Below are 10,276 nucleotides of genomic sequence, written 5' to 3' on the forward strand. Positions count from 1 at the left end.
CATAAAGAGCCCCTGCATTGTGCGTGGAATCAGCCGCGGTCCGCGCGTTCCACTCAGCCAAACCTGAGGCTCCGGAGAGAATCTGCGGCTTAGCTGGGGTCCCCCTGCTCGGATCCCACTTTCTGAAGGAAAAGGAGAAATCCGGGGTCGCCAAGACGCCGGGATAGCAGCGCCCGGGAGTGGAAAAACACTGTAGGTTGTTTTAGGAAGGTTACTTTGGCGCACGCGTATTCCTTAGCTCCGGCTTAGTCACGATTTCTGTCTTCTTGCGCATGGCTTCCCTGTCTGCTTTGATGCTCTTTGATGGACTTCGGTACCCCGGTTTCCCCCCCGAAGCGGTTTAAGGCAGGTTCTCCGCCCCAAGCAGTTTGCATTCAATTCTGAAAGTTGGAGGAGAACAGAAAGGTATCTGCACTTGCAATGCCAGTTTGCTACACCTTACAGGGAAGCCATGTCCTGGAACATAGAGGGCCACTCTCCCCACTTTCTGGAAAAGCATCAGGCTCTAACTCTGCCAACTGGCATGGGGGTCTACTTTCCAAACCTCTGTAACTTTGAACTTTCCACCTCTGTTTTTAATACTGTTTTCAGCTATGTCGCTTTCCAGGGCTTTTATTTGTAAGCTGCCCGGAGTCACTTAGGTGAGATGGCCAGTATAGAAATTTGATGAATAAATAAAATAAGGTAAATAAATAATGGAAAGGATCCATTTAGGCTTCAGATCTCTTGAATCATCTTGTTTCAGTCCGATTCAGGACTAAAAAGAGGTGATGAATGTGTGAACTTCTGAGTCTAGACTGAGCACTTGCCATTCAGCTGTGGCTCTTGCTAAAGTCTGCCATCTTTTTCTGGTTCCACAAATTTGTCCCATCTGTTTCAATCTACTGATTTTTTTTCAAAGTCATGTTTCAAAAAAATACTTGATTTTTAAATTAAAAACAGAAGCTCATCTGGAGCCTGATGAGTTTAAGGCAAGGTCTTAAGGGAAGTGTGTGAACCGTGCCAGATCAGACAGGAAGACGCAGACTCAAATGAGCTGCCAATTTCTCTCTCTGGGGCTGGATCTTTCTTTGCCATCCCATCATCCTGGCTGAACTTCATCATTCCCAGACCTCTCCGAATGTTCCATCCGGTCCATTTGGTGTGTGGGTTTCCAGAGAGATGGGAGCAGAGGGTGCACAGTGCTTCAGTGTGCTCTCTTGTTATCTCTATGGAAACCCCAGTCCTGAATGGGTTTGGACGGAGCTTTGCCATCTGTTCCACCCCCTAATTTTAAGTGAACATGGCTCAGATGACATCATGTCAATGTTCTTTTAATATGCTGAGGAAACCATCTGGACATGTTGTCCCATACCAAAAGAGAGGAGAAGAGATGTGGAACAGAGGTCCAGGGAGACGTCTTGCTTGCAAATGGATGATAGAAACTTTTCCAAGGAAAACTTCTTCGTTAACTTTTTTTCAGGTTTCGTTTTGGGAAGGATTAACCTGGTTTCCTTAACAGAAGCACCAAGCCTTAATCCAGGCAAACATGAAGACGCTGGTAAACACGGTTGTTATCGTTAAGCCTGGGTAATGGTAGAGTCTGCACCTTGTCTGCCGTTGCTTAGCCATGGCACAGGAGCCTGACTGCCTGCTGCCACCACCCACTTCCTGGTTCTCATTTTAGACGGCTGAGCCAAAGGGCCCATCTCCTTGCAGCCTTAGACAACTTGCTGCCTTCAAGAGGTGCATTTGAGTCCCATCGTTCCAGGCAGTGCAAGAAAAGGCTTGATGGAGTTATCATCCCACGCATGTGAAGGGCACCGTGTGGGAGAAAGCTGCCTTATTGTGCAGTCTTGAAATGCTATTGGCTGCTGGTTTCATTTTAGAGAGCGCTCCCCCCCACCCCCTATGAAAGCTAGACTGGATTCAATTTAGTTTAGGAATACCTTCTGTTTCTCTCTCTCTCTCCATCTCTCCATCCATCCATCCAATCTATCATCTTCTATCTCAGTGTTTCTCAACCTTGTGAACTTTAAGATGGGTGGACTTCAACTCCCAGAATTCCCCAGCCAGTTCTGTGAGTTGAAGTCAACCCATCTTAAAGTTCACAAGGCTGAGAAACACTTTTGTCTGTCCGTCTGCCCCGGTCAAGAGCATATTGGCAAAAGCCAGGCAGTCTGAGCAGGCCTTTAGGTAAAGGAGGCAGCCTTGCTTAACGTGTTCCATTGCTGTATTTGTGGTTAGCAGAACTTGTTTGAATTGCAGAAAAGGGCCGGCCTTTGCATAATCTGAATCATGTCTCCTGTTTTTGTATTTGATTTGGCCGATGAGCTGAGTATCCCATTTGGTCAAGTATTGCAAACCGCAACTGCTCTCCCCCTCCCCTGCAAGTTATGGTAGCACAATGATTCTTCTGCTAGGTTAGTCATGACAGGAGAACAATGCGCCCCTCCTTTGTGTAGGTTTTGGGGAAATTAATAGTTGGTTCCGATGGAATAACTTTGCTTTATTTCACACTGAATGAAGGGAAACAGCTTCCCTGGGGAAAAGGGAAATTGTAATCCCAAAAGAAACATAAGCCCAGTTAAAAGACAAACACCTTTTTCTTTTAAAAATATCTCCCCTGCAGCGCCGGAGAGTATCTCATTCCAGGAGTGAAAACTCTGACTACACCGAGAAGGAAAAGGAGATGATGGCAGAAGTCGAACTAAGGAAACTGCAGAAACAGTTTCGGATGATGGTGGAGAGCCGCAAGTCCCTTGGTTTCAAAACACAGCAACAATTGTTCCATCAGGAGTAAGTCTGAACGAGCTGAACCAGGAGCTGCCATAGTGTGTGTGTGTGTGTGTGTGTATGTGTGTGTGTGTGCATGGCTCACATTGATATATGCCAGCCAATAACATGTTCTGCTGGCTGAGAAAAGTGAATGCCAAACATACCTGCTCCTGTTTAAATCTGTCTAAGTCATCTTTGCACATTGTTCAGTTGACTCCTTGGGCTAATCATGTCCTGTGCTTTAGGGCATAAACAGAATAACAGAGTTGGAAGGGACCTTGGAGGTCTTCTAGTCCAGCCCCCTGCTCAAGCAGGAAATCTTATACCATTTCAGATAAATGGGTGTCCAACTTTTTCTTTAAAACCCTCCAGTGATGGAGCACCTACAACTTTTGAAGGCAAGCTATTCCACTGGTTAGTTGTCCTCACTGTCAGGAAATTTTTTCTTAGTTCCAGGTTGCTTCTCTCCTTTATTAGTTTCCACCCATTGCTTCTTGTCCTGCCTTCAGGTGCTTTGGAGAATAGGTTGATCCCCTCTTCTTAGTGGCAGCCCCTGAGATACTGAAACACTGCTATCCTGTCACCCCCTAGTCCTTCTTTTCATTAAACGAGACATACCCAATTCAAGCCCCTCTAGCTTATAATCGGTGGTTTAGGGTTTCACACCTTACCAGCCTTGTTTGGAATGTTTGAGCACCTTTGGATACAGGCCTTCTTTTTCCTTTACAGAAAACACATCCATGCCTTGAAACAAGAACACGATGCGATTAATTTGCTGCTGACTCTCACCAAATCACCCCACCACCTTTTCATAGATGACCGGAACTTCATGGAGCTCAGATTCCTTCTGCAGACCAAAGACGAATACGATGCTCTCATCAGAGCCACCAAAAATTTGATTGCAGAACTTGATGACAAGGTGCTTTGGGAGAATGTGCCACTTACAAAGCGGGGGTTGTGAAGCACGATAGACAGCCTGCAAGCAAGCGAGCGAACGTGAGATTCGCAGCTCTCCTCCTATCTCCCCAAACATGTGCCTTCTGCTTTTGATTCCTTGGTACATTTTCCCTGCGAATCAAAACTAATTTAGCATGCCCTAATCCTTGTGCAAACACCATCTCCAGTTCGAAAGCCAAGAGGCCATAAACTCCAGGATTGCCAGCTGTAGAGTCTTAAGCAAAGGGGGAAAAAAAAGCATTTGGGGAAATTCTGTTCTGTTGTCCTCTCTTGATGCTCTCTGAATCTCAATTTCCTTTGCTCTGTTTTTGTTGCTTGGAGCAGGAATTGCTTCTTATACAGGCAATCCTTGTCTTATGACCACAATTGAGCCCCCAAATTTCTGTTGTTAAGAGAGATGTTTGTTAAGTGAGTTTTGCACCATTTTGCAACCTTTCTTGCCAACATTGTTAAGTGGATCACCGGAGTTGTTAAATTAATAATGTTGTGAAGTGAATCTGGCTTTCCCACTGACTTTGCTTATCAGGAGGTCACAAAAGCTGATCACATAACTCCAGGATACGGCAACCTTCATAAATATGAGTCAAGCATTTGAAGTTTGACCACGTGACCATGGGGGATCTGGCTACAGACGTACTGTATGCGTGAAAAACTGTCACCTATCACTTTTTTCAGTGCCCTTGTAACTTCGAACGGTCACTAAATGGTTATAAGTCAAGGACTACCTGTACACAACTAAGCATCAGATTTTTAGAGATTATATGAGCAAATGCACTGCAGTTATTCGTTGTTTCCCTCCAACCGTCTTCTTTGGATGAGTAGAGGAGTTTTGAGATGTTTCTCCCTCTGCTTTTAGATAGAAGAGGTGGAAAAAAAGATTAAAACCCAAAAAGTTCTGATGATGAAGCTGAGGCAGGAGTATGATGGGAAGTGGCTTCAGAAGCAAATTCACAAACTGGACAACCGGCTCAATCATGTAAGTCGCAGTTTGCAGACTTGCTAATCTTCCTGTTGCTGGAGAAATTAGCCTCTGTCTCCACCTTGAGGGGAACAGTTGGAATAAGAACCACAATGGCAGCCCTTAAAAATAAACTTGAGGGGGCAGAAAATCCCCAAATTTAGAACCATCAGGTATAACAGATGATGGTGAGCATAAAATAACATGGCTTCTTTTGAACTTTCCCTTTTGAGTGCCTAAAAATACATTTAGGACTGGAATCTGGACTCTGCTAACCACAGGGAACCGTGGCCTAATTTTGTCTAACTTCAGCATCAGTTTGTCTTTCAGATGTTGAAACCTCCTCCTCCTCCCCTTTGTAAATCCCTTCTACTTCATGAATTTGGGGGTGTCAGTAAGGAATAAAGACATGGAGGGTTGCAGAAAGAAAGGAACGATGCCTTCTGCAAATTCCACCTTCTTCTAACTTTTGTCATTATTGGCTGCTCTTCTCCGTGACTTTGAGAAACATTGTTAACTCTTGCCTTAGAACGTCCTGGATCCTTTCCTAATTTTAACCTTTGACCTCCAGGCTACGGTACATTTTGACACTATCTTGACCAGAAATGCCATGCTCCGTGAAGAAATAGAAACCCTGCAGTGCCAGAAGGCAATTTTTGAAGGCATCTACTCACGGCTTCACAAGAAGTTTGAGCAGCAAAAGAGGACCATGAATGCATCCATTGAGCAGTCAACACAAGCCTACGAGCAGAGGTGAGGAGGAGGAGGAGGAGGAGGAGGACCAAGGGTGCAACCTTCTGCTCAGTTTCAGGACTGCAACTTCGACTGTTGGGTGAATTTGAGATTGCCCTTCTAATGGAGGATCTCTCTGTAAACAAAGGTGTTTTTTTTTTAAAAGATGGGATACATGCTTCTCTGCAACAAAATGGAAAATGCTAATTGTTGGATGACCGAAGGCAGGCAGGGCAATCTCTTATTCCAATGTCTTCTTTGCCCCAACCCAAATTCTCTCTGCCGATACAAAACGGATTCTATTTCAAGGAATAAGCAAACAGGTTTCCTTGCATCCTTCACTTTTCAAAACTTGCAGAGTATTAATCGTGTAGAGCAGCTTTTAAAAAGGATATTTATAAACTGCAACCCAAAGCAATAGAATGCCCTTCTCTAGAATCCTGCCACCTGGTTTGTTCCTTAATTGCTGTCTGTCTGTCTGTCTGTCTGCCCATCTATCTATCTATCCTCTCTGCTTTTCTGTTTCTTATTAGGGTTGAAGCCCTGGCAAGAATCTCTGCCATGAACGAACGGCGGTCCAAGGATATTGCCCAGTTCAACATAGAGTTCCGGGAGCTGGAGCGAATCTATAACCACGAAACCAAGCTGAAGGCATTCATGCTCATCAAACTGGTGGACCGCTCTGAAATTGAGGAACAGGCCAAAAAGGATGAAGGTACCATTTTGCCACTCGGTTCATGCCAATGTCAGGGGGGTGGGTGGGAATGCTATTTGAGGCAAGAAGAAAAGGTCCCTCATCTGATGTCCCCCAGATACATTGGATCTTCCCAAACTAGGATTGAAAAACACAGCAATTCAATATTCTCCATTCCTGAGAGCCTGTTTGGTGGTGTAGTTAAAGCACCAGGCTAGAAACCAGGAGACCAGGAGTTCTAGTCCTACCAGGCACTAAGCCAGCTGGGTGACTTTGGGCGAGTCCCTCCCTCTCTCTCAGGCCTGGGAAGAAGAAAGCAGGGGCAAACCACTTCTGAAAATCTTGCCAAGAAAACTCAGGGACTTTTCCAGCCAGTTGCCAGTAATCAACAATGACTCAAAAGCACACACACACACACACACACACACACACACACACACACACACAAAAGTTAGCGTGTGCTGCCTGGTGTTGCAAGTGATGAACTTTTGAGCAATCATGCTATCCACACCTATGCAGAGGATTCTATAAAAAAAATGGATGTGAAACCTATTAATCCGTACGGCAGACACAGCAAAACTTCCTTATTTAATTGGACATGGGTGTGTATGTCCAGTGGGCATTCTTTTGGCTAGGTGGTCAGTTTTTTGATAGGGGAATCAACTCGACTGGCTCCGTATTCTAAAGAGCCAGCCCAACTTTCTCTCAGCGCTCAAGGCCAAGAAGCGGGCCAAGTCCAAAGGGGAGAGCTTCGAGAGCTACGAGGTGGCCTACATGCGACTGATGAAGCTGACGGAAAACGGGGACATTGGGCAGCTGGTGGAGGACTACCTGGAGAAGGAAGGGAAGAACTTTGCCTACTTCAGCTACGTCACCGAACTGAACAATGACATGGAAAGGCTGCAGAAGAGGATTGAAGAAGTCCAGGTGGGCTCCTTCTCCTCCTCCCACCTCTCCTTTCAGAAGCGCCTCTGGGCAACTTCCTTGGCACTTGGAGGGGTCTTGAGTCCCAAAGGCAGCTGGACTCTCTGGGTTGTTTTTTTTTGAAGATGTTTCGCTTCCCATCCAAGAAGTTTCTTCAGCTCCAACTTGGATGGGAAGCGAAACGTCTTCAAAAGAAAAAACCAGAAAGTCCAGTTGCCTCTTGAAAAAAAGCACCTTTGGGACATCCGTGACCTGGGTGACTGAGAATCTCCGTAGTCAGAGTCTTGAGCTTTTGCACCTCAGCGATTCTTCTTCCAATAAGTATGAAGGGCCCCTTTTAAAAAGCGAAGCCTTTTTCATAGGCAAACCTGGGTGACTCCTGCCTCCATGCAGCTTGGGGAGAGACTGCAGCAAAATCCACCTGGGTTAATTCTCTGAAGCTTTTCTACAAATCAGAATTCCACTCTCTGATTACAAGTGTTGGAGGGTTAGGAAGTTTGTTGAGCCCCCGGGAGGTGTTTTTTTTTTTTTTCACCTTTCCTTTCCTTTCCTTTCCCTTCCTTTTCTCTTTTCTCTTTTTCCTTCCTTCCTTCCTTCCTTCCTTCCTTCCTTCCTTCCTTCCTTCCTTCCTTCCTTCCTTCCTCTTTCCTTCCTTCCTTCCTTCCTTCCTTCCTTCCTTCCTTCCTTCCTTCCTTCTGTGATTTTATCTGAGCACACTTATCCTGTTCTCCTTTCACTTTTTTTTTTTTAACCCTCTCTCATTATATAAAACTGGCCAGGGTCATTTGAGAGTCAAGCAGCCTTCCAAGTTAAATAAATGAATCCTCTGAACTTGGCCCTTTTTGGAAATACACCTAGCAAAGTCATAAGCGGCCTGAAGGCCAAAATGATGTGTTTCTGAATTTCTGAACTTTGTAGAACGAAATCAGCAATCTGAAATCCCAGCAGAAGGCAGCTGAAAATATAATTTATGGCAGTCTGAAAGGCATGGAGGTATGTAGTGGAACTGATGTGTTTGTGGGGGGGGGAGATGGGGGGGCTTGGTAATACTTCTACTTTCACCGTCTCTCTAGCCCCACCAGCCTCTTTTTCTGCCCACAGGAAAAGCTGCAGAAGACCACCGAAAATGCCAATCTCTATGCTTACAATCTGAAAGAGAGCAGCAAAATCTTGGACCAGCTGAAATCCGCAGTGGCTTTCCTGTTCAAGCAGATCGGCTGCGATGCCACCACGATCACGCAGCATCTGGGAGAAACTGGGGAGATCACGGATCAGAATCTGATGCAGTATTTCAGTGAGTGAATCGCCTTTTTCCCAGAGAGGTTTCCTAGAGGCTTCCTGTGTGTAGGTGTGACAAGCTAGGAGAGGAAATAATACAAACTGACCAATGGAGACCTTCCATAAAAGGCTGTCTTCGGTCAGGTAAAGCATACCAACATTCCCTCATTTGTCTTAGTCCTTCCATCTGGGATTTCTCTCCTCTTATTAGAGTGTTTCCCAGCCCTGAGAACTACAAGATGTGTGGATCTCAACTCCTATGCTGGCTGGGGAATTCTGGGAGTTGAAGTCCACTTCTTAAAGTTCCCAAGGTTGGGAAACACTGTCTTATAGCTTATGTAGTCTTTGTACGTAAGGTTTTAATGAGAAATTCCCCTTTTAATCCAACATTATCGCTATTAAACGGAGTTTATTGGGAAAACCTGATCTAAGAAAAAAAACCCTCCAGAACTAACAGTCACACCTACCAAATCAGGACAGCCCCTTTGTCTGCCAGTTTTCTTTGTGCATTGCGTGAGATGTGAAGCACATCCCCCACTCACCCTCAGGGTGCCTTTGCTTCTCCCTCTGCAGGCATTATCGAAAAGAAAAGCAACGACCTTTTGCTGATCGAATCCTTCTTGCGCTACAAGGAAGTCGAAGGGGAGCTGGACACCGTCCCATTGCTAAATCCCTTTTTGGGCGGGAGTGCTCTTCTGAACAAAATGGACACCATTAAAGTGGCTCCGCCTTCTCTCAGCGTGGATCCCTTTGCAGACCTGGGCGAGCCTAGTAAGTAATTGCAGGAAGAAGAGAGGGCTGTGCAAAATTTGGAGCCAGCACGAATGAGGATCTGGCTATTCAAGACTGGCTTGGAAGTTTTTAGAAGGGCAGAGAGAATTCTCTTTGATCAACGTCTCAGGAAGTTGTTTTCCGCCAAGCTTTTTCTTGGTTTCCCTGAGTTTTCCCAAAGACATTTTCAAGAAAAATAAGGAAAACCAAGTTAATCAGTAAAAGAGCCTCAGGGTGGGGAGAACACAAGCAGGTGTTGTGTTCATGCTGCGTAAACATGGTGGTTCACTGAAACTGTGGTTTTAAAAAAGAAAGAAAACGCCTCTTCTCCAAACTAACCCCGCTGAACTTCTCGTTCCTTTCCCAACAGCAGAACCGCTAGACCATAAAAACCTGCGAGCCATGGTCTTGGAGAATCAGGAGAAGGAAAAAGCCAGGTGGAATTCCACCCAGGAAAGAGTGGACAGTGGCAGCAAAGATAAAAAGAAAATGTCACCAGTATAGAAGCTAAGATAGAAACGGGTGGCAGGATGAGAAACCGTCTTTGTTCATCAGCTTCTTTCACATACTTAGTTTCATGTATCTACTTTTATATATACATATATATATATATACACACAGGATAAAATGGGATGCCGCGATGGATTTTCTTTGCATAGGATAAAAAAAGTATTAACAAAGAAAGCATTTGTCTCTTGAATTTCTACAGCTTGCTGTCTTGCTTGCATTCGTCTTTCTGGTTTCCCCAAATTTCTCTCTTTTTTTATATATATGCCCTCAAAATATCTAATTGGACATCATCCTCCAGCCATCAAAGTTTGAAAAGAGAGAAGTGAAAGTCCAACACAAACAGAGAAACCCACTTTGATGAGGGCTGAATTCAGGTTGCATCAGGTTTTTGTTTTGCTACTGCGGAAGTTAAACCATTTTCTCACCTTTTTTCCAGGAGAACAAATTCCTCGGATGTACTAAGACATCCTCTCTTCTGACAAAGATGCTGCAGAACACTTAAAATGACTCCCACAGCCTCAGCGGGGGCTATTTTTTTCCCCTCTAGCACCCTGTAAAGGTGACTTTCCTCCTTGCCCTTGAAACACCTGGCACGGTTATTGATTCTGTTGTTATTATATTTTTACTGTGCGGCTGTTGCAGAGTCGAGCCATTTCCCTGGTTTGGCAGGTTCTATTAGCCAAAGAAGATTAAGG

General features: G+C 45.0%; 1 protein-coding gene across 1 annotated transcript; it reads left to right on the forward strand.

Annotated features, from left to right (window-relative positions):
- Nucleotides 1-2,704: 2,704 nt before the first annotated feature.
- On the forward strand, nucleotides 2,705-9,575 carry CCDC63 (coiled-coil domain containing 63). Its single transcript, XM_070950996.1, has 10 exons — nucleotides 2,705-2,778; nucleotides 3,487-3,676; nucleotides 4,571-4,690; nucleotides 5,244-5,425; nucleotides 5,938-6,119; nucleotides 6,808-7,025; nucleotides 7,941-8,015; nucleotides 8,124-8,316; nucleotides 8,874-9,071; nucleotides 9,442-9,575. Exons 1-10 carry the CDS (start codon nucleotides 2,717-2,719, stop codon nucleotides 9,573-9,575), a joined length of 1,554 nt encoding a protein of 517 aa, XP_070807097.1. The 5' UTR covers nucleotides 2,705-2,716.
- The last annotated feature ends 701 nt before the right edge of the window (nucleotides 9,576-10,276 follow it).

Source organism: Pituophis catenifer, unplaced genomic scaffold (genome assembly GCF_029215685.1).
Source record: "Pituophis catenifer annectens isolate HBS135680 unplaced genomic scaffold, rPitCat1.0.hap2 SCAF_10, whole genome shotgun sequence".
NCBI lineage: Eukaryota > Metazoa > Chordata > Lepidosauria > Squamata > Colubridae > Pituophis > Pituophis catenifer.

Bases quoted from the DNA above. Each gene is read 5' to 3' on its own strand.
- CCDC63 (XM_070950996.1), top strand. From the start codon at position 2,717: ATGATGGTGGAGAGCCGCAAGTCCCTTGGTTTCAAAACACAGCAACAA. The intron at 6,120-6,807 runs GTACCATTTTGC...ACTTTCTCTCAG, and splicing joins ACAGGCCAAAAAGGATGAAG to CGCTCAAGGCCAAGAAGCGG. The intron at 8,317-8,873 runs GTGAGTGAATCG...CTCCCTCTGCAG, and splicing joins GAATCTGATGCAGTATTTCA to GCATTATCGAAAAGAAAAGC.